A 22,225-nucleotide genomic window follows, 5' to 3' on the forward strand; every position below is an offset into this window, starting at 1 on the left:
TTTAGATTTTCTACCTCTTTTAACAAGAATAAAACATTTGCTACCAAAGACTCTAAAATATGAAATATTGGGCTTTTTACCGGTTAGGAGTTCGTATGATGTCTTCTTGAGGATTCGGTGTAGATATAATCGGTTGATGGCGTAGCAAGCGGTGTTGACCGCCTCGGCCCAAAACCGGTCCGAAGTCTTGTACTCATCAAGCATAGTTCTTGCCATGTCCAATAGAGTTCGATTCTTCCTCTCCACTACACCATTTTGTTGTGGCGTGTAGGGAGAAGAGAACTCATGCTTGATGCCCTCCTCCTCAAGGAAGCCTTCTATTTGTGAGTTCTTGAACTCCGTCTCGTTGTCGCTTCTAATTTTCTTGATCCTTAAGCCGAACTCGTTTTGAGCCCGTCTCAAGAATTCTTTTAAGGTTTCTTGGGTATGAGATTTTTTCTGCAAAAAGAATACCCAAGTGAAGCGAGAATAATCATCCACAATAACTAGACAGTACTTACTCCCGCCGATGCTTATGTAAGCAATTGGGCCGAATAGGTCCATGTGTAGGAGCTCTAGTGGCCTGTCAGTCGTCATGATGTTCTTGTGTGGATGATGGGCACCAACTTGCTTCCCTGCTTGGCATGCGCTACAAATCCTGTCTTTCTCAAAATGAACATTTGTTAATCCTAGAATGTGTTCTCCCTTTAGAAGCTTATGAAGATTCTTCATCCCAACATGGGCTAGTCGGCGGTGCCAGAGCCAACCCATGTTAGTCTTAGCTATTAAGCATGTGTCGAGTTCAGCTCTATCAAAATCTACCAAGTATAGCTGACCCTCTAACACACCCTTAAATGCTATTGAATCATCACTTCTTCTAAAGACAGTGACACCTACATCAGTAAAAAGACAGTTGTAGCCCATTTGACATAATTGAGATACAAAAAGCAAATTGTAATCTAATGAAACAACAAGAAAAACATTGGAAATGGAATGGTCAGGTGATATAGCAATTTTACCCAATCCTTTGACCAAACCTTGGTTTCCATCCTCGAATGTGATAGCTCGTTGGGGATCTTGGTTTTTCTCATAGGAGGAGAACATTTTCTTCTCCCCAGTCATGTGGTTTATGCACCCGCTATCGATGATCCAACTTGAGCCCCCGGATGCATAAACCTACAAAACAAGTTTAGTTCTTGACTTTAGGTACCCAAATGGTTTTGGGTCCTTTGGCATTAGACACAAGAACTTTTGGTACCCAAACACAAGTCTTTGATCCCTTGTGTTTGCCCCCAACATACTTGGCAATTACCTTGCCGGATTTGTTAGTTAACACATAAGATGCATCAAAAGTTTTAAATGAAATGCTATGGTCATTTGATGCACTAGGAGTTTTCTTCTTAGGCAACTTAGCACGGGTTGGTTGCCTAGAACTAGATGTCTCACCCTTATACATAAAAGCATGGTTAGGGCCAGAGTGAGACTTCCTAGAATGAATTCTCCTAATTTTGCTCTCAGGATAACCGGCAGGGTACAAAATGTAACCCTCGTTATCCTGAGGCATGGGAGCCTTGCCCTTAACAAAATTAGACAATTTCTTAGGAGGGGCATTAAGTTTGACATTGTCCCCCTTTTGGAAGTCAATGTCATCCTTAATGCCAGGGCGTCTCCCACTATAAAGCATACTACGAGCAAATTTAAATTTTTCATTTTCAAGTTCATGCTCGGCAATTTTAGCATCTAATTTTGCTATATGATCATTTTGTTGTTTAATTAAAGCCATGTGATCATGAATAGCATTAACATCAATATCTCTACATCTAGTACAAATAGAAGTGTGCTCAATGGTAGATGTAGATGGTTTGCAAGATTTTAATTCTACAACCTTAGCATGCAATATATCATTTTTACTTCTAAGGTCGGAAATGGTAGCATTGCAAACATCAAAATCTTTAGCCTTAGCAAGCAATTTTTCATTTTCATTTCTAAGGCTAGCAAGAGATATGTTTAATTCTTCAATCTTAGCAAGCAAATCATCATTATCATCTCTAAGATTGGGAATTGAAACATTACAAACATTTGAATCAACCTTAGCTAACAAATTAGCATTTTCATTTCTAAGGTTGTCTATAGTCTCATGGCAAGTGCTTAGCTCACTAGATAATTTTTCGCACTTTTCTACTTCTAGAGCATAAGCATTTTTAACCTTAACATGCTTCTTGTTTTCTTTAATAAGGAAGTCCTCTTGGGAGTCCAAGAGATCATCCTTTTCATGGATAGCACTAATCAATTCATTTAATTTTTCCTTTTGTTGCATGTTTAGGTTGGCAAAAAGAGTACGCAAATTATCTTCCTCATCACTAGCATTATCATCGCTAGAGGACTCATATCTAGTGGAGGATTTGGATTTAACCTTCTTCTTTTTGCCGTCCTTTGCCATGAGGCACTTGTGGCCGATGTTGGGGAAGAGAAGGCCTTTGTTGATGGCGATGTTGGCGGTGTCCTCGTCGGAGGAGGAGTCGGAGGAGCTCTCGTCCGAGTCCCACTCGCGGCATACGTGGGCGTCGCCACCCTTCTTCTTGTAGTATTTCTTCTTCTCCTTTCTTCTCCCCTTCTTGTCGTCGCCCCTGTCACTGTCACTAGAAATAGGACATTTTGCTATAAAGTGACCGGGCTTACCACACTTGTAGCAAACCTTCTTGGAGCGGGGCTTGTAATCTTTCCCCCTCCTTTGCTTGAGGATTTGGCGGAAGCTCTTGATGACGAGCGCCATTTCCTCGTTGTCGAGCTTTGAGGCGTCGATTGGTTGTCTACTCGGTGTAGACTCCTCCTTCTTCTCCTCCGTCACCTTGAATGCGACCGGTTGTGCTTCGGACGTGGAGGGATCATCTAGCTCATTGATTTTCTTTGAGCCCTTGATCATATACTCAAAGCTCACAAAATTCCCGATTACTTCCTCGGGAGTCATTAGTGTATATCTAGGATTACCACGAATTAATTGAACTTGAGTAGGGTTAAGGAAAATAAGTGATCTAAGAATAACCTTAACCATCTCGTGGTCGTCCCACTTTTTGCTCCCGAGGTTGCGCACTTGGTTCACCAAGGTTTTGAGCCGGTTGTACATGTCTTGTGACTCTTCCCCTTTGCGAAGCCGGAAGCGACCGAGCTCCCCCTCGATCGTCTCCCGCTTGGTGATCTTGGTTAGCTCATCTCCCTCGTGCGCGGTTTTGAGCACATCCCAAACTTCCTTGGCGCTCTTTAATCCTTACACCTTGTTGTACTCCTCTCTACTTAGAGAGGCGAGGAGTATTGTTGTGGCTTGGGAGTTGAAGTGCTCGATTTGGGCCACCTCTTCCTCATCATAATCCTCATCCCCTACGGATGGTACCTGTACACCAAACTCAACAACATCCCATATACTTTTGTGGAGTGAGGTTAGGTGAAACCGCATTAAATCACTCCACCTAGCATAATCTTCACCATCAAAGGTTGGTGGTTTGCCTAATGGGACGGAAAGTAAAGGCGTATGTTTAGGAATGCGAGGGTAGCGTAGGGGGATCTTACTAAACTTCTTGCGGTCATGGTGCTTAGAAGTGATGGATGGCGCGTCGGAGCCGGAGGTGGAAGGTGATGAAGTGTCGGTCTCGTAGTAGACCACCTTCCTCATCTTCTTTTTCTTGTCGCCACTCCGATGCGACTTGTGGGAAGAGGCTTTCTTCTCCTTCCCTTTCGTTTTGTTGCGGGACTCTTCCGATGAAGCCTTCCCGTGACTTGTAGTGGGCTTGTCGCCGATGGGTTTGTCGCCGGTCTCCATCTCCCTCTTGGCGTGATCTCCCGACATCACTTCGAGCGGTTAGGCTCTAATGAAGTACCGGCTTTGATACCAATTGAAAGTCGCCTAGAGGGGGGGTGAATAGGGCGAAACTGAAATTTACAAAGTTAATCACAACTACAAGCCGGGTTAGCGTTAGAAATATAATCAAGTCCGCGAGAGAGGGTGCAAAACAAATCGCAAGCGAAAAAAGAGTATGACACGCAGATTTGTTTTACCGAGGTTCGGTTTTAGCAAACCTACTCCCCGTTGAGGTGGTCACAAAGACCGGGTCTCTTTCAACCCTTTCCCTCTCTCAAACGGTCCCTCAGACCGAGTGAGCTTCTTCTCAAACACTTGGAACACAAAGTTCCCGCAAGGACCACCACACAATTGGTGTCTCTTGCCTCAATTACAAGTGAGTTTGATCTCAAGAAAGATTGAGAAAGAAAAGAAGCAATCCAAGCGTAAGAGCTCAAAAGAACACAACAAATCACTCTCACTTAACACTAAAGCTTTTGTGGAATTGGGAGAGGATTTGATCACTTGGGTGTGTCTTGTATTGAATGCCTAGCTCTTGTAAGTGGTTGGAAGTGTGAAAACTTGGATGACTTGAATGTGGGGTGGTTGAGGGTATTTATAACCCCAACCACCAAACTAGCCGTTTGGTGGAGGCTGCTGTCGCATGGCGCACCGGACAGTCTGGTGCGCCACCGGACACTGTCCGGTGCGCCAGCCACGTCACCAGGCCGTTGGGTTCCGACCGTTGGAGCTCTGACTTGTGGGCCCGCCTGGCTGTCCGGTGGTGCACCGGACACGCCCTGTAGGCTGTCCGGTGTGCCACCCGCGCGTGCTCTGCTCCTCTGCGCGCGCTGGCGCGCATTTAATGCGCTGCAGACGACCATTGGCGTGAAGTAGCCGTTGCTCCGCTGGCTCACCGGACAGTCCGGTGTGCACCAGACATGTCCGATGAATTATAGCGGAGCGGATTCCCGAAGCTGGCGAGTTCAGAGCCGCTCTCCTCTAGAGCACCGGACACTGTCCGGTGAATTATAGCGAAGCGCCTCTGAAAATTCCCGAAGGTGCGAAGTTTGGCTTGGAGTCCCCTGGTGCACCGGACACTGTCCGGTGGCCCACCGGACAGTCCGGTGCGCCAGACCAGGGCTGCCTTCGGTTGCCCCTTGCTCTTTTGGTTGAATCCATTCTTTGGTCTTTTTATTGGCTAAGTGTGAACCTTTGGCACCTGTATAACTTATAGACTAGAGCAAACTAGTTAGTCCAATTATTTGTGTTGGGCAATTCAACCACCAAAATCAATTAGGAAATAGGTGTAAGCCTAATTCCCTTTCAATTACAACTGGTGCAAAAAAATACCAACCTCATCGTAATCGACCATATGTCCACAAAAATATCCAACACCAAGCTCGGAAGGAACTAATCCATACTTAGCTTCAATACCACATTTGCAGAGTACTAGATCAAATTTCACCTCTTCTTCCGCCCACTGACTGTATCTCTTTTCCTTTACCTCTGGCTCTGGCCAATGGGACAAAGGACCATACAACCACTCTCTGAAACGACACTTACGCCACCCGTATGGCTGCAGGAGAAAAAATTAGTAATTTATTGTAAATAATAACTAGTTCATACATTTAGCGTATCGATGGGCTCACATAATCAATGTTCGGACAACAGAACTGCTTCTCATAGTCTTCATCGATGACAGCACGGTCTCCACAATCGCATCGAGGCGGTTAGTCCATCCGTCTTTCTGTTGCTACCTCCTCCGCATCCGTCATTGGTGGAGGATTCGGGGGAGGAGGTACCCAACGCTTAAAACGCTCATGACTAGTCCTTCCACTCAACCAATTAACGAAAAGAAGATATCAAGGGTCAAATTTATCAGGACCGTTGATCCACTGGAAAAAGAAACACCTCTGATGCCCCTGAAATTATGGGAAGGAAGCACTATTACACATCTACAAAATAATGAATGCGAACAAAATTAAGTGACAAGTCATAAGCTACGTACGTCCAAACCACCACAAAGGTAGTAGCAGCGAGCAGCCGTGTCTGGATGTTGTGATTGATGTACCCAAGCCAGTCTGCCACAGTCACAGTTAGGCACGGGGAGTTCAGGAGGAACAGGAGCATCCTTACTAGATACGTCCGGATATAACTCCCGAGGACGACCTCTCTTCTGCCACAACGCCTCTCGGTACATGTCTTTCATCTAATAAACGATTATAATTATCACTTGTACCTAATATGCTTTATAATAAGTTTACACAGACTAATAATCGAAATGATAATATAATAGGTTTATACAAACTATTTGTCGGGGACCATAATTAGGGGTACCCTCAAGGCTCCTAATTCTCAGCTGGTAACCCCCATCAGCATAAAGCTGCAAAGGCCTGATGGGTGCGATTAGGTCAGGGATCAGTCCATTCGAGGGACTCGATCACGCCTCGCCCGAGCCTAGCCTCGGACAAGGGCAGCCGATCCCGGAGGATTTCCGTCTCGCCCGAGGCCCCCCTCCAGCGGCGAACATATTTCCGGCTCGCCCGAGGCCCTGTCTTCGCCAAGAAGCAACCCTGACCAAATCGCCGCACCGACCGACCAAATTGCAGGAGCATTTAATGCAAAGGTGGCCTGACACCTTTATCCTGACGCGCGCCCCCCAGCCGACAGAGCCGAAGTGACCGCCGTCACTCCACCGCTCCACTGACCGGCCTGACAGAAAGACAGCGCCACCTGCGCCGCTCCGACTGCGGTGCCACTTGACAGAGTGAGGCTGACAGGCAGTCAGGCCCGACCGCAGGCACCATAGGAAGCTCTGCTTCGTCCGACCCAGGGCTCGGACTCGGGCTAAGCCCCGGAAGACGGCGAACTCCGCTCCGCCCGACCCAGGGCTCAGACTCGGGCTAAGCCCCGGAAGACGGCGAACTCCGCTCCGCCCGACCCAGGGCTCGGACTCGGGCTAAGCCCCGGAAGACGGCGAACTCCGCTCTGCCCGACCCAGGGCTCGGACTCGGGCTAAGCCCCGGAAGACGACGAACTCCGCTCCGCCCGACCTAGGGCTCGGACTCGGGCTAAGCCCCGGAAGACGACGAACTCCGCTCCGCCCGACCCAGGGCTCGGACTCAGGCTCAGCCCCAGAAGACGACGAACTCCGCTTCGCCCGACCCCAGGGCTCGGACTCCGCCCTGGCCTCAGCCGACGGTCTCCGCCTCGCCCGAACCAGGGGCTCGGACTCGACCTCGGCCACGGAAGACAGGCTCGACCTCGGCTTCGGAGGAGCTTCCACATCGCCCAACCTAGGGCGCAGACCAGCCACGTCGACAGGAGGCGCCATCATCACCCTACCCCGAACTGACTCGGACCATGGGGAACAAGACCGGCGTCCCATCTGGCTCGCTCCGCCAGATAGGCAATGATGGTGCCCCGCATACTCTGTGACGACGGCTGCTCTCAGCCCCCTTACGGAAGCAAGAGGACGTCAGCAAGGACTCAACAGCTCCGACAGCTGTCCCTCCGCCAGGCTTCAGCACTCCTCCGACGGCCACGACATCACACCAGCTGGGTGCCAAAATCTCTCTGGCTGCCACGACGGCATGTACTTAGGGCGCTAGCTCTCCTCCGCTAGACACGTAGCACTCTGCTATACCCCCCATTGTACACCTGGATCCTCTCCTTACGCCTATAAAGGGAAGGACTAGGGCCCTCTTAGAGAAGGTTGGCCGCGCGGGGACGAGGACGAGACAGGCGCTCGCTTGAAGCCGCTCGCTCCCTCTCCCGCGTGGACGCTTGTAACCCCCTACTGCAAGCGCACCCGACCTGGGCGCGGGACGAACACGAAGGCCGTGGGATTTCCACCTCTCTCACGCCTGTCTCCGGCCACCTCACTTCCCCCCTTCGCGCTCGGCCTCGTGTCAACCCATCTGGGCTGGGGCACGCGACGACATTCACTCGTCGGCTTAGGGACCCCCCGGTCTCGAAACGCCAATGGGCTAAAAGGGGGAACCCCCTCTGCGTCGAATTTTTTCCTCGAAAGATCCCTTCTGCCAGAATGTCTTTCGTGCTTTTTGACTACTTCGAAAGTGGATCCTGAAAACGGCGGAGTACACGTAAGCAGCCAAGGCTGACCGAGCCGAGGGACTCCTACGCCTCCGGGATACGGATACCTCACTCATCACCTTCTGCGATAAGTAACTCACGTTCGGATAAGTGATTCCACGGACCGAACAAGTCTTCATGTTCGGAAGCTCTTCTACCGGAGCGATTCTTCGAGCCTTCTTGACTGTGTCGGTGACAGAACCCCATGGACGGGTAAGAGTGCGCGTAAGCGGCAAGGCTGACCGAGCCGAGGGACTCCTACGCCTCCGGGATACGGATACCTCACTCATCACCTTCCGTGAGAAGCAGCTCTCGCTCGCACAAACAATTCTGTTACCGACAAAAAAGTCTGGGTACTCGAAGCAAGAGGAAAAGAGACGCAGCTTCACAACACGACGAGGGTGTGTTTTGGCCTCGGTGGCCGTAGGAAACACACGCTACAAGACGATCCGATCCTGCAGGCTCGGATCTTGACGCTTGAAGGGAGCAGTAGCACCCTCAGTGTCGACAACACCTTCGGCGAAGTCCGACCCAGCCTCGGACGGCGATGCGGTCCGAAGACCTCCACTCTGAAGGACGGCGTCATCACCAAGCCCGGGCCGTCGCCGCCAGGGTCTTCTCCGGGAATCCGGCCCGAGCAGGCGGCTCGGCCGGCCACCCCGGGGCCTCGGCCAGCTGTCCTCCAAGGACGTCAGCCCGACCCGAGGCCTCAGCTGGTCAATTCCGGCGTCGATCCCGCTAACGGACGACCCGGCCAGGCTCCGGCTGACCAGGTTTTCCTCTCGAGCCAACTCTGCCTCTGTTCGCGCTGACACCGCTACCCCTGGCCTCTGCTCATCAAAGAGCGGCCGAGGGGTTCCTTTAACTAAGCAAGGGAAGCCTCGGACAACAAGGCTGACCGAGCCGAGGGACTCCTACGCCTCCGGGATACGGATACCTCACTCGTCACCTTTACATGGGGCGACTCACGCTTGGTGAAGCGGCTCAGACAACCAACAGGCGAGTCTTAGTGCTCGAAAATGAGGAAAAAATACATACACATTCAGGCCTCGACAGCCACAATGAACAAAAACACTGGCATTCAAAGTGCCATTACAAACGGAACTCCGGTTCCACCTCCACAGGTACGAACAACCCCACTCGATGGGGGGGTCCTGCGGAGCAACAGAAGACTGACGGGCGGCTCGCCGTCGCCCGCTCTGGCAGCAGCAACAACGACTCCCGCTCCGGGTGGCCGAACAGCAGCAGCGAGGGCCTCAGGGCGGATGCTACTGCAATCTTGCCCTCGCCCACGCCGACGCTCGAGGGGCGAGGACAAGTACAAAGAGCCGGAGGCCCGAAGCGCGGATGGTGGCGGTGATCCCGTCGACAACGGGGACTTCTCGAGCCGCTCCACCTCGGCACCGACGACAGGGGCCGTCAGCCCTCCGGCAGACCCCCACTCAGATCCTCCCGGACGAGTGGGGCGCCGACCTCCACGCGGAGGCGTCGTACCGGTGCAAAGGCAGGACCGCCCCAGAACACGAACGCCGCCCTAGCAGCGCGCGACATCTTGGGCGGTCCTCCCGTGCACACGGCGCGGCAGCCGCCTCCCGACAGGAGGGGGCACCGGGAGCCAAGCCAACGAGCTCGACGCGCTGAGGCTGACGACGTCCGCCGTCGACCAGCCCCGCGTTGTCGAAGTTCGACCCGCCCGCAGGGCCAGTGAGCGCCCTCTCCCTCGAACGCCGCAGGAGAGGCCGACCCACGGACCCGCGCGAGAGGTAGAGCTCCGGCTCAGCCCGGCCTCCACCCCAGCGAGGATGATGAACATCCTTGAAGCTGAGGGTGGGACCAAGATCGCAGCCCGGCTTGCTTCTCCCCACCCAGGGGCTGGTGGTCACCGTCTCGGGTGACCGCCGGCGGAGGGGTACAGCCGGGCCGGCTGATGAAAATCCTTGAAGCCGAACGATGGCTGAAAGGTACCAACTCCCGCGGAGTTGCGTTCCTCCAACGACGAGGCGGAAAGACGGTGGGTATCCCCCATCCGGGGGCTTGGAAGGTGGAAAGACACGATACATAAGGGAGCACGAAGACATGGTCGCCTTCCAAGGGGGTCACCCTCCTTTTAAAGGCGACTCTCCCTACTTGCGTCCCCAGCCGTCGTGGGCTGAGTCTTCTCCAACACACTCCAAGGTCCTCCCCTACGGCGCGGGGGCTGGGCCCCACACGTCATGCAAGTCGGCTCAGAGCAGAAGAAGCCAAACCGTCGCGCGCGGTGCGTGCAACCGCCCAGCGGTTGCAAGCGGCTCTCCACTTTTGCCCAGACCAACGGGTGGGAGGGCGAGCAGCCATGCAGGCGGCATGCAACCGCGCCAAATGGGCGCACTTCTCCGACTCCCAACACGCCCGGCATGGAGACCTAGGCCCACGCGTCATGCGACCAGCGCGCCAAATGCTTCGTGCATGCAGCTGCACCGCCACTTGCGCCACCACCGCGCCTCCTCGACTGCGGAACCAATACTGCGACTCGAGGTGACCCAGCGCACGACCCAGCAGCGCCAGCCTGGCGCGACGGTCAATACGGCCAAAAATGGGCCGGCAGTAATGGCGGTGGCAGGCGGGCAGGAGCAGCGGTCACGTCGTCAGCCCAGCCTACGTCCCATCCAGGGGCGACGAGAGAACCCCCTCTCACGGCATGAAGACAACGCGCCCGTGTTCCGTTCCTCAAACGGCTCGCGCACGCGCAACGGCCGCCTCGCGAACCACTCGCCCTGTCGCATTAACTCCGCGGCGGGACAGGCGGCGCCTCTGGCAGGAGAAGCGGGCGACGCTTCGCCTTCGCCATAATGACCGCGTCAAAAAAGGTACGCCGCGTCGTTCGATTTCGTATCCTTTTCCTTTTTTCCTCTTTCTCTCTCTTGCAACAGGGACCGGGAAAGGGGGATACCTCAAAAAGGATCCTTCCCTGTGAAGGAACCAGGCTCCGAGCCTCCCTACTGATCAGAGGTTCGAAGGCTGGCCCCTCGGAAGGGTTCGACAGCCGCCTCAGATCGCGTGGGCTCTACACCCACTACTAGTCAGAGGTTCCAAGGCCGGCCCCTCGAAAGGGTTCAATGGCCGCCTCAGGCTACTCAGGCTCCGCGCCCACTACTGATCAGGGGTTCGAAGGCTGGCCCCCGAAGGGTTCACAGCCGCCTCAGACACAGAGCGAGGGATGACCATGGGTACGTTCGATACATAACCAAGGCTCGGGCTGCGCTCCCGAGGTACCCTAGGACATTTCTGAGACCAGCGGGAACGATCTTGTAACGGAATCCCATCAGAGGGAGGCATCGAGCCCTCGGACCCCGTCGCCAGGGGACCGGGTCCGGCAGATCACCCGCAGGTACTTTTGGGCGTGCCTCTGGGCCCCTAGCCGACCCCTAACGAACGGGGCACAGACGGCCACTCGGATTACCCGCCTGCAGCTCACCGGAGACACCATGTTCGGCGCCCATCGAGGGCAACATGGCGCTCTCCCCCCTCCTCCTTGCGGAAAGGCGACGCAGGGGCGTATGTAAAAAAGTCGAGTCTGTCCCTGATCGCCCTCTCGCCCTGTGCAGAGGCTCGGGGGCTGCTCTCGCAAACCCGGCTCCGGCCGAACCGTTGACAGCGTCAACATACCAGCCCGAGAACTTGGGACCCGACCGTACACCCGGGATACGGCCAGCTCGCATGAGGGAACAACCAGACCAGCCGAAGCATTACGCGAGGCATTAAGACCTCGGAGGAGTCAAACCACTCCTCCGAGGCCTCGGGGGCTACACCCGGCGGGTGCGCTCGCGCGCACCCACCGGAACAAAACGCAACCGAGAAAGGTTGGTCCCCTTGCAAAAAAGTGCGACGAAAGCCTCCAAGCGAGTGCTAACACTCCCTTCGAGGCTCGGGGGCTACTGTCGGGGACCATAATTAGGGGTACCCTCAAGGCTCCTAATTCTCAACTGGTAACCCCCATCAGCATAAAGCTGCAAAGGCCTGATGGGTGCGATTAGGTCAGGGATCAGTCCATTCGAGGGACTCGATCACGCCTCGCCCGAGCCTAGCCTCGGACAAGGGCAGCCGACCCCAGAGGATTTCCGTCTCGCCCGAGGCCCCCCTCCAGCGGCGAACATATTTCCGGCTCGCCCGAGGCCCTGTCTTCGCCAAGAAGCAACCCTGACCAAATCGCCGCACCGACCGACCAAATTGCAGGAGCATTTAATGCAAAGGCGGCCTGACACCTTTATCCTGACGCGCGCCCCCCAGCCGACAGAGCCGAAGTGATCGCCGTCACTTCACCGCTCCACTGACCGGCCTGACAGAAAGACAGCGCCACCTGCGCCGCTCCGACTGCGGTGCCACTTGACAGAGTGAGGCTGACAGGCAGTCAGGACCGGCCGGGGGCACCATAGGAAGCTCCGCTTCGCCCGACCCAGGGCTCGGACTCGGGCTAAGTCCCGGAAGACGGCGAACTCCGCTCCGCCCGACCCAGGGCTCGGACTCGGGCTAAGCCCCAGAAGACGGCGAACTCCGCTCCGCCCGACCCAGAGCTCGGACTCGGGCTAAGCCCCGGAACCCAGGGCTCGGACTCGGGCTAAGCCCCGGAAGACGGCGAACTCCGCTCCGCCCGACCCAGGGCTCGGCCTCGGGCTAAGCCCCGGAAGACGACGAACTCCGCTCCGCCCGACCCAGGGCTCGGACTCGGGCTAAGTCCCGGAAGACGACGAACTCCGCTCCGCCCGACCCAGGGCTCGGACTCGGGCTCAGCCCCAGAAGACGACGAACTCCGCTTCGCCCGACCCCAGGGCTCGGACTCCGCCCTGGCCTCAGCCGACGGTCTCCGCCTCGCCCGAACCAGGGGCTCAGACTCGACCTCGGCCACAGAAGACAGACTCGACCTTGGCTTCGGAGGAGCTTCCACATCGCCCAACCTAGGGCGCAGACCAGCCACGTCAACAGGAGGCGCCATCATCACCCTACCCCGAGCTGACTCGGGCCATGGGGAACAAGACCGGCGTCCCATCTGGCTCGTTCCGCCAGATAGGCAATGATGGCGCCCCGCATACTCTGTGACGACGGCTGCTCTCAGCCCCCTTACGGAAGCAAGAGGACGTCAGCAAGGACTTAACAGCTCCGACAGCTGTCCCTCCGCCAGGCTCCAACACTCCTCCGACGGCCACGACATCACACCAGCTGGGTGCCAAAATCTCTCCGGCTGCCACGACGACATGTACTTAGGGTGCTAGCTCTCCTCCGCTAGACACGTAGCACTCTGCTATACCCCCCATTGTACACCTGGATCCTCTCCTTACGCCTATAAAAGGAAGGACCAGGGCCCTCTTAGAGGAGGTTGGTCGCGCGGGGATGAGGACGAGACAGGCGCTCGCTTGAAGCCGCTCGCTCCCTCTCCCGCGTGGACGCTTGTAACCCCCTACTGCAAGTGCACCCGACCTGGGTGCGGGACGAACACGAAGGCCGCGGGATTTCCACCTCTCTCACGCCTGTCTCCGGCCACCTCACTTCCCCCCTTCGCGCTCGGCCTCGCGTCGACCCATCTGGGCTGGGGCACGCGGCGACATTCACTCGTCGGCTTAGGGACCCCCGGTCTCGAAACGCCGACAGTTAGAGAAGGTCAAGTCGGAACAACACCTATGTACATTAAAAAACTATTGTCAATAAAAAATTTGGCAGCACCTCCCCTATAAAGTGATGTTTATAGAACCTGGAAAGAAACGATAACACGATGGTTGCCAACATAGAATACTGCACGATAGCATAATAAACAATATGCTAACCATGTGATATCAATGTGCTAAACATATTGCTACATGTATATGCTATACACTTTATAATCACTCGCTTTCCTACATCCAATACACTAACAATATGCTACGAATTTACTAACTATATAATCACTAAATAAATATACTAACAAATAAATAACTAGCTAACTATATAATTACTAAATAAATATACTAAAAACTAGGTAAATAATTACCGTGGGGAGGAGGGTCGGCCGTGGGGACGAGGGGCTTGACGGCGACGGAGAACGGCAAGGGCAACGGCGTGGAGCGGTGGAGGGGGCTGCGACGGCCGTGGCGTGGGGCGCTGCCCCGGCTGCAGAGGAGGCCGCGGCGGCCTCGGTGGCGAGCGGCTGGGAGGGGCGGCGAGCGGCGAGCGGCTGGTGCGATGGTGGCGGCGTGGGGCGCTGGCGGCCGCGGCGGCGAGCGGCTGGTGCGGCGGCTCGGCGAGACGGCGAAACGGGGTTAGAACAGAATGAGCGAGAGGAGAACGACGCGGTTCAAAACCTCTAGTTCGGCGCCAAGATATATGGCGCCGAGCTAGGGGACACGTCAGCCTCCAACTGTCGTCGCCACATCATCTCTCGGCGCCATAGGCTGTGGCGCCGAGCATCGGGTCCAAACTTGCAAATTAAAATTCTGGGGGTCCAAACGTAAATTTTTGTCAAAAAGGGGCTAAAAACAAAAAATCACCGTTCATAGGAAGGACACTGGACACGCCGTAGGGATCTTTCTGCGATGATTTTTTTAAAAAAGTTATAATTAGGTTATTCTCGTCCATTGGTGGAGTGCATTTCTGTATTTTTTTTAAAAAAATCAAGGTATACAATTGAAATTTCAAATATTCTTAAATCTTAGAACGAAAAAGGCTTCCCATTTCCTGCGCTTATTATCATCATTCCGATTAAAACTGGCCCAATTACGGCCCATTGAAACCCAGCCCATTACTTTCCACTATTATCAATCAACCTTTACCACTAATCGCTTCCACTTTGGTTAACCACCCGACTCCACCTAATATAGCCTTCCTTTTCCGTCCATGGCCGCGCAACCCTAACGGCGCCCTTCCCGTGCCGCGCGCATGGCGGACCCCGGCGGCTGCCTCGAGGTCCGGCTCTTCTACGTGCGCGTCTCGCCGCACGGCGGCGCGGCCCCTCCCCCGCGCCTCGCGCTCGAGCTCCGCCCCGCGGGCGGCGAGGCGGCCCCCGTCCCGCTGCGCCTCGACCGCCACGACGCCGCCTCGGGCGAGGCCACCTACGTCTCCACCGCGGCCGCGCGGCTTCCCCCGCCATCCGCGGCCTTCGATGTGGCCGACCACCGCGGCGTCGCGCTGCTCCGGGGCTCGCTTCGGTGGTGTCCCGGCGCCAAGGGCGGTTCCCACGCCTGGGAAATTGATTGCGTCCCCGCCGCTGCGGCGGCCGCCTCGGCCTCGGCCTTCGAGGTGTACGTCGCCGGGTGCTACGCCGGCGAGCCCGCGGTGCTCACGCACGCCCTGCGGCTAGCCACCCCGGAGGAAGCTGCTGCTGCGTTGGTTCGGCGCCGATCGGGGGCATTGCCGGTGAGTGTTAATTGTATTTTTTTCCTTCTTCTCAGCAACTATGTCTGACTCGTTTGACTGTATGGTCTGGTATAGAAACAAACACAAGCAACAAAGTGGCAGGCTACCGTTGCAATTTAATACAAAACCTGTTCTTAGGTTATTGTAAGCTTGTAAGGTGGCGAGTGGATATATTGCTGTATGGATAAACCTTGGTTCATGGCGTGTTACAACTAATGTAGTACCATCTTCTGATTGTGATAGCTTTGTTCTTGCATAGCGCTTGTGGTTCAGGTTCAATTGGCAGGGAATGTTGTTGTCAATTGCACTGCCCTGCCCCTGAGGTAGAAACATTTTTTGTGAAGTTGTAATGTTCTATTTACAGGATTACCATAGACTTTGATGGCTTTGCTTGTAGTTGTAGTAGTATCTTTATCCCCACTCTTTGATTGATATGCTTGTAAGTGTGCCCAAAAGTATTGTCTGTCTTGATGGTAATGTACATCCAACTAATAATCCAAATCCAAGTGAGGTTACCATAGACTTGAAAGCATCAGGTAATACTGCCTCGATTTTTGCAGTATAAATCTAGTTTTCTTGCAAATTATCATCTTGCAATGCTACCCCTTCAGTATTGTTGGACGTGGGGATAGGTGTTCGTTTTGTGTTGATAGAGCTGTGTATGGTCCAACATATCTGCTCCGATGTTAGTGCCTTGAGAATACATGTCAGTCTTGGTCTAGGTTCTGTTGTCAATTCATGAATCCTTTCTAGGACTTGAATTGATGATTTGTATCAGGGAATGTACAAATGTAGAGAAAAAGAGATATTAGTCATAGGCAGTGTTATTAAAATTACGTTTAAATGATGTTTAAACTACGTTTAAACGTCATAACTCTAATTAGAGGTTGAAATCACGTTTTGGCGTTCTAAACTGTAAAATGCAGTGTTTTATGCATTTTAGACCATTAGCTATTTTTGGGCCCAGTCTATTAGTTACTTTTGGGGTTCAATCTAGCTCATGGGTGAAGTTTTGGTAAGCCCTGACCTCTCTGTTTTGGTATTTAACTTCATATTATTGTCTGAAATTATGATATATTGGTATTTTTCCTATGTTGTTTAAAACTACGTTTAAACTTTGTTTAAACATTTAAAAGTCAAAATTTCACCCATGAGCGTTCCAACGTTTTATCGTTTTAATAACCTTGGTCATAGGCATTAGGTACCAGCTCCACATGAATCATACCAGTTAGGCTGTCTCCAGTAGTTATACTATCTCATCCCTATTTCAAACTTCACTCTGCAAACGGTGTAATCTAAAGTGCAAATCATCTATCTTACATCTGCTGCGGACAGCCTTAGAGCATTGTGCTCGGAGGGGTCTTCCCTTGCTGGCTGCACTTGAATTGTGGTACAGCTTCCTAAAGCAAAGCCCACGGGTCTTCTCCCCTTTGTGGTAGATTTTTTTAATCATAGTCATTAGGTATCATGGGAGTTTGGTTCTATTCTATCTCGGTACACAATATAATTTTGCATTTGAAGTGGCTATGTTTGGTTGTCTGTGGCTTCAACTGAAACTGTGTGCTTGGTGAACTAATGTCTTTTGCACCGATCAACAGATTGTGACAATCTGAACCTCAACTTTCTGGTTGATCAATATCAACTTCTTTGGCAGGCTGCTAGGGATGAAGGCGACAATGATATGAACACTGGTAGCACGCAATACCCTGAAGGTTGGTACTCAGACGATGACGACGGGCAGCTCTCATGGTTCAACGCTGGGGTCAGAGTTGGCGTAGGCATCGGCCTGGGAGTCTGTGTTGGTGTAGGCATAGGCGTCGGGCTCCTCCTGCGCTCCTACCAAGCAACAACCAGAAGCTTGAAGAGGCGGTTCTTCTGACAGTTGCAGCTGGTGTAGCTACCAATGATGACCAGAGCAGAGTTCTGCCTCACATACTTGTATAGTTCATGTGTTTGTTGTGCAGGAGTTTTGTTTTGTTTTTAGGGGAAAGTGTAGATGCTGTGTTAATGTGGTTGTGTACATGGCTCTCGCCGTTTCTTGTATGGCATGGCATGCATGTAAACTGTGAAGTTGGTCCTCGGACATGTGAAGGAAATGGTTTCTAGTTTTGAGAACGGAGCAGCTGCTGCATGGGTTGCAACTCGCTATTCGGTCATCTAGTACACTAATGAGAAATATTTAGTCTATTAATAAATTATTAGCTGAAAAAAAACTAGCTAATGAAGATATTAGTTGTGGGTGTATTTGGAATCTCTATAATTGTTTTTATATAATAACTATTAGTTCTAGATATTCTAAACGAAGCCTTGGGCTCGTGAGCTGAAAGTTGTCAGAGTTGAGCCGCATTTTCCACTTATGATTACGAGTTCGGTTAAGAGCAACTTAAAGAGACTAGATAAATCATTGTATAAAGGTAAATTTATAGGATGTTTGGTTTGAGAAATGAGCTAATACATCATCTTATCACTTTTTTATTTGGTTTGTGTAATAGAATAAGTTAATATATCACCACCATATTTTTTATAATTATTTAACTACTACTCATCCTACCAAATTTGAGAAATAAACTCACGATACACCACCTTATTTTTTAATGAACTGATTTATCAAACCAAACACTATCTTAGTTATCGTTATATGAAAAACATCTCCAGCAGACTCTTTAGATGACTCTTTAAATTTAGTAGCTCTTCATTTCTGCACTATGCTCTCTATTTTTGGATAGACTGTTTCCCTCGCCATTCAGTCTACTGGTTTACAGAGTCAATTTAATTAGCCTACACTTTTTTTGAAATATATTTTGGAGTGTAGCTAAATCGATATATTTGGCCAATCTTTTATAGTTGCTCTAAAAAAAGACAATATTAGTATAATCATTATTTTAAAACTTTTGATTATTTTGTAGCCATCATAAATACTATATATAATTTTAATGGACTATGCTAATGTATTTCAGACATAATAATTTATATTTTTCACTTTAAAATATAATACTTATCTATTTTTTAAAAAATATGTTTAATATATATTAATATATTTTTAGTTGATTAATATATAAGACTAGTCGGTTGTCCGTGCGTTGCGACGACTTACAACAATACCCATGTAAATTATCCATCAAAAAAATTCAAGATTTTTTATTGATTATCTCCGCTCTCTGTATAATATATTTTTGATTTGGCTAACTGATGTTATTGTTTACTCCATGCAAATGTCTTGGTACAACTGAGAGCACCTAGAGGGGGGTGAATAGGTGATCCTGTAAAAACTTGAAGCTTAATCCACAAAACTAGATTAGGAGTTAGCACAATTAAGCCAAGTGGCTAGAGAGGAGAGCTTGCACAACACGATAACCACAAAGAGATCAACACAGAGATGGCACAGTGGTTTATCCCGTGGTTCGGCCAAGTCCAACATTTGCCTACTCCACGTTGTGGCGTCCCAACGAACGAGGGTTGCAATCAATCCCTTTCAAGCGGTCCAAAGACCCACTTGAATACCACGGTGTTTTGCTTTCACTTTGCTATATCCCACTTGCGAGGAATCTCCACAACTTGGAGCCTCTCGCCCTTACACTTTGATGTTCATAAAGAAGCACGGAGTAAGGGAGAGATGAGTAACGCACACAAGACACGAAATCAGAGTACCAACACGCACACAAGTCACAACAAGAGCTCACAACACAACCCGACGAGTTCACAACTCAAATGGAGCTCTAGTTGCTATCATAAAGAATCAAATACGCGAAATCGAAGTCTTGGTGCTTAGGAATGCTTAGAGAATGCTTGATGTACTCCTCTATGTGCCTAGGGGTCCCTTTTATAGCCCCAAGGCAGCTAGGAGCCGTTGAGAGCAATTCAAGAAGGCAATTCTTGTCTTCTGTCGCCTGGCGCACCGGACAGTCTGGTGCACCACCGGACACTGTCCGGTGCGGATTTCTTTCCTCATTTGGCGAAGTCGACCGTTGCAGTCTTGAAGCCGTTGGCGCACCGGACACTGTCCGGTGCACACCGGACAGTCCGGTGCCCCTTCTGACCGTTGGCTCTTGCCACGCGTCGCGCGCGGATTCTGCGGCCGACCGTTGGCCCGGTCGACTGTTGGCTCACTGGACAGTCCGGTGCACCACCGGACAGTCCGGTGATTTATAGTCGTACGTCGTTAATTGCTTCCCGAGAGCAGCCAGTTGACAGACTCTGGCCTGGCGCACCGGACACTGTCCGGTGCACCCAGACCGAGCTGTCTTTGGCTGAACAAAGTCATCTCTTTTTCAACTTGATTTCTCCTATTTCCAGCACTTAGACATAGTACATTAGTCCCCAAAACAATGTACTAAGTCTTAGAAACATACCTTTTTATTTGATTTGCACTTTATCCATAGATTAACTTGAGTCCACTTGTGTTGGCACTCAATCGCCAAAATACTTAGAAATGGCCCAAGGGCACATTTCCCTTTCAATCTCCCCCTTTTTGGTGATTTATGCCAACACAATAAAAAGCAACTAAAGGAAGTGCAACATCAATACAAATGAGAACTCAAAATTATTTTGATTCAAATTTGGCATATATGGATCATTCTTTGCCACCACTTGGTTTTTGCAAATCAAACTCAATTTCCTATCTCTAAGTCAAACACACTTGTTGAAATATAAAGAGAGATATTTCAAGAGAAATTGATCAAAGATTCAAAAACTCCCCCTTTTTCCCATAATCAAATATTCTCCCCACAAGAGGCCAACTTTTGACAATAAGAGACAAACAAGAGTATTTTGACAAACAAAAACTCTAACGGACGTTCCTATCTAACTCTACTTTTTCAAAATTCTCACGTGGTAGCTGATCCATTTCTTGCTTTGGCCTTATTTTCTCCCCCTTTGGCATCAAGCACCAAAACGGGATCAATTTTGGCCCTTTAACCCCATTGCCTCACCAAAATCTTCAACTAAGAGTAAAAAGGCAATAAGAGTACAAAGATGAACTTGGAATTAGTTACTCTTTCATCGGAGTGCAGTGGAAGTCTTGCATGGTCCAAGTCCACCTTTCCCTTTCAAACCTCCTTTGAGACTAAATTAAGCAAACTCAAGTACACAGTTAGTCTCAAAGGGTCAAGTTGTAGCACATCTCCCCCTAAATATGTGCAGCACTTGCAAATGGACGTGTGAGGTCCGGGGAGTGCTTGTACAACTTGAGCACCATAAATAAACAACGAAATGCATTAAGGAACATGATCAAGGCATAAAACACATGTATGCTATAAAATCAATCAAAGTTTCGCGAATCTAAGACATTTAGCTCACTACGCAGCTTGCAAAAGGTCGACTCATCTAGAGGCTTGGTAAAGATATCGGCTAGCTGGTTTTCGGTGCTAACATGAAACACTTCGATATCCCCCTTTTGCTGGTGGTCTCTTAAAAAGTGATGCCGGATGTCAATGTGCTTTATGCGGCTGTGTTCAACAGGATTATCCGCCATGCGGATAGCACTCTCATTATCACATAGGAGTGGGACTTTGCTTAGATTGTAGCCAAAGTCCCTGAGGGTTTGCCTCATCCAAAGTAGTTGCGCGCAACACTGTCCTGCGGCAACATACTCGGCCTCAGCGGTGGATAGGGCAACAGAGGTTTGTTTCTTAGAGCTCCACGACACTAGGGGCCTTCCTAAGAATTGGCACGTCCCCGATGTACTCTTCCTATCGACCTTACATCCAGCATAGTCGGAGTCTGAATATCCAATTAAGTCAAAGGTAGACCCCTTTGGATACCAGATCCCGAAGCAAGGCGTAGCGACTAAATATCTAAGAATTCGCTTCACCGCCACTAAGTGACATTCCCTTGAATCAGATTGAAATCTAGCACACATGCATACGCTAAGCATAATATCCGGTCTACTAGCACATAAATAAAGTAAAGACCCTATCATAGACCGGTATGCCTTTTGATCAACGGACTTACTTCCTTTGTTGAGGTCGGTGTGTCCGTCGGTTCCCATTGGATTGCGGGCTTGGCGTCCTTCATCCCAAACTGCTTGATCAAGTCTTGCGTGTACTTCATTTGGGAGATGAAGGTGCCATCCTTGAGTTGGTTCACTTGGAACCCAAGGAAGTAGCTTAATTCGCCCATCATCGACATCTCAAACTTTTGAGTCATCACCCTGCTAAACTCTTCACAAGACTTTTGGTTAGTAGAACCAAATATCATGTCATCGACATAAATTTGGCACACAAAAAGATCACCATAACAAGTCTTAGTAAAAAGAGTTGGATCGGCTTTCCCAACCTTGAACTCATTAGCAATAAAAAAGTCTCTAAGGCATTCATACCATGCTCTTGGGGCTTGCTTAAGTCCATAGAGCGCCTTAGAGAGCTTACACACGTGGTCGAGGTACCGTTCATCCTCAAAGTCAGGGGGTTGCTCCACGTACACCTCCTCCTTGATTGGTCCATTGAGGAAAGCGCTCTTCACATCCATTTGGAACAACCTGAAAGAATGGTGAGTAGCATAGGCTAACAATATGCGAATTGACTCTAGCCTAGCCACAGGAGCAAAAGTCTCCTCAAAGTCCAAACCTGCGACTTGGGCATAACCTTTTGCCACAAGTCGTGCCTTGTTCCTTGTCACCACTCCGTGCTCGTCTTGTTTGTTGCGGAACACCCACTTGGTTCCCACAACGTTTTGCTTGGGACGAGGCACCAGTGTCCAAACTTTATTTCTCTTGAAGTTGTTGAGCTCCTCTTGCATGGCCAACACCCAGTCCAGATCTAGCAAGGCCTCTTCTACCCTGAAAGGCTTAATAGAAGAGACAAAGGAGTAATGCTCACAAAAATTAACTAATCTAGAATGAGTAGTTACTCCCTTGCTTATGTCACCCAATATTTGGTCGACGGGATGATTCCTTTGAATCGTCGCTCGAACTTGGGTTGGAGGTGCCGGTTGTGCTTCTTCCTCCATTAAATGATCATC

General features: G+C 50.9%; 1 protein-coding gene across 1 annotated transcript; it reads left to right on the top strand.

The window, feature by feature from the left end:
* Positions 1–14,699: 14,699 nt before the first annotated feature.
* On the top strand, positions 14,700–17,380 carry LOC100277547 (uncharacterized). The gene is given in 2 exon segments (NM_001151074.2): positions 14,700–15,268; positions 16,923–17,380. Coding segments are annotated over 2 exon segments (702 nt in total). The 5' UTR covers positions 14,700–14,791; the 3' UTR covers positions 17,148–17,380.
* The last annotated feature ends 4,845 nt before the right edge of the window (positions 17,381–22,225 follow it).

Source organism: Zea mays, chromosome 10 (assembly GCF_902167145.1).
Source record: "Zea mays cultivar B73 chromosome 10, Zm-B73-REFERENCE-NAM-5.0, whole genome shotgun sequence".
Classification (NCBI taxonomy): Eukaryota; Viridiplantae; Streptophyta; class Magnoliopsida; order Poales; family Poaceae; genus Zea; species Zea mays.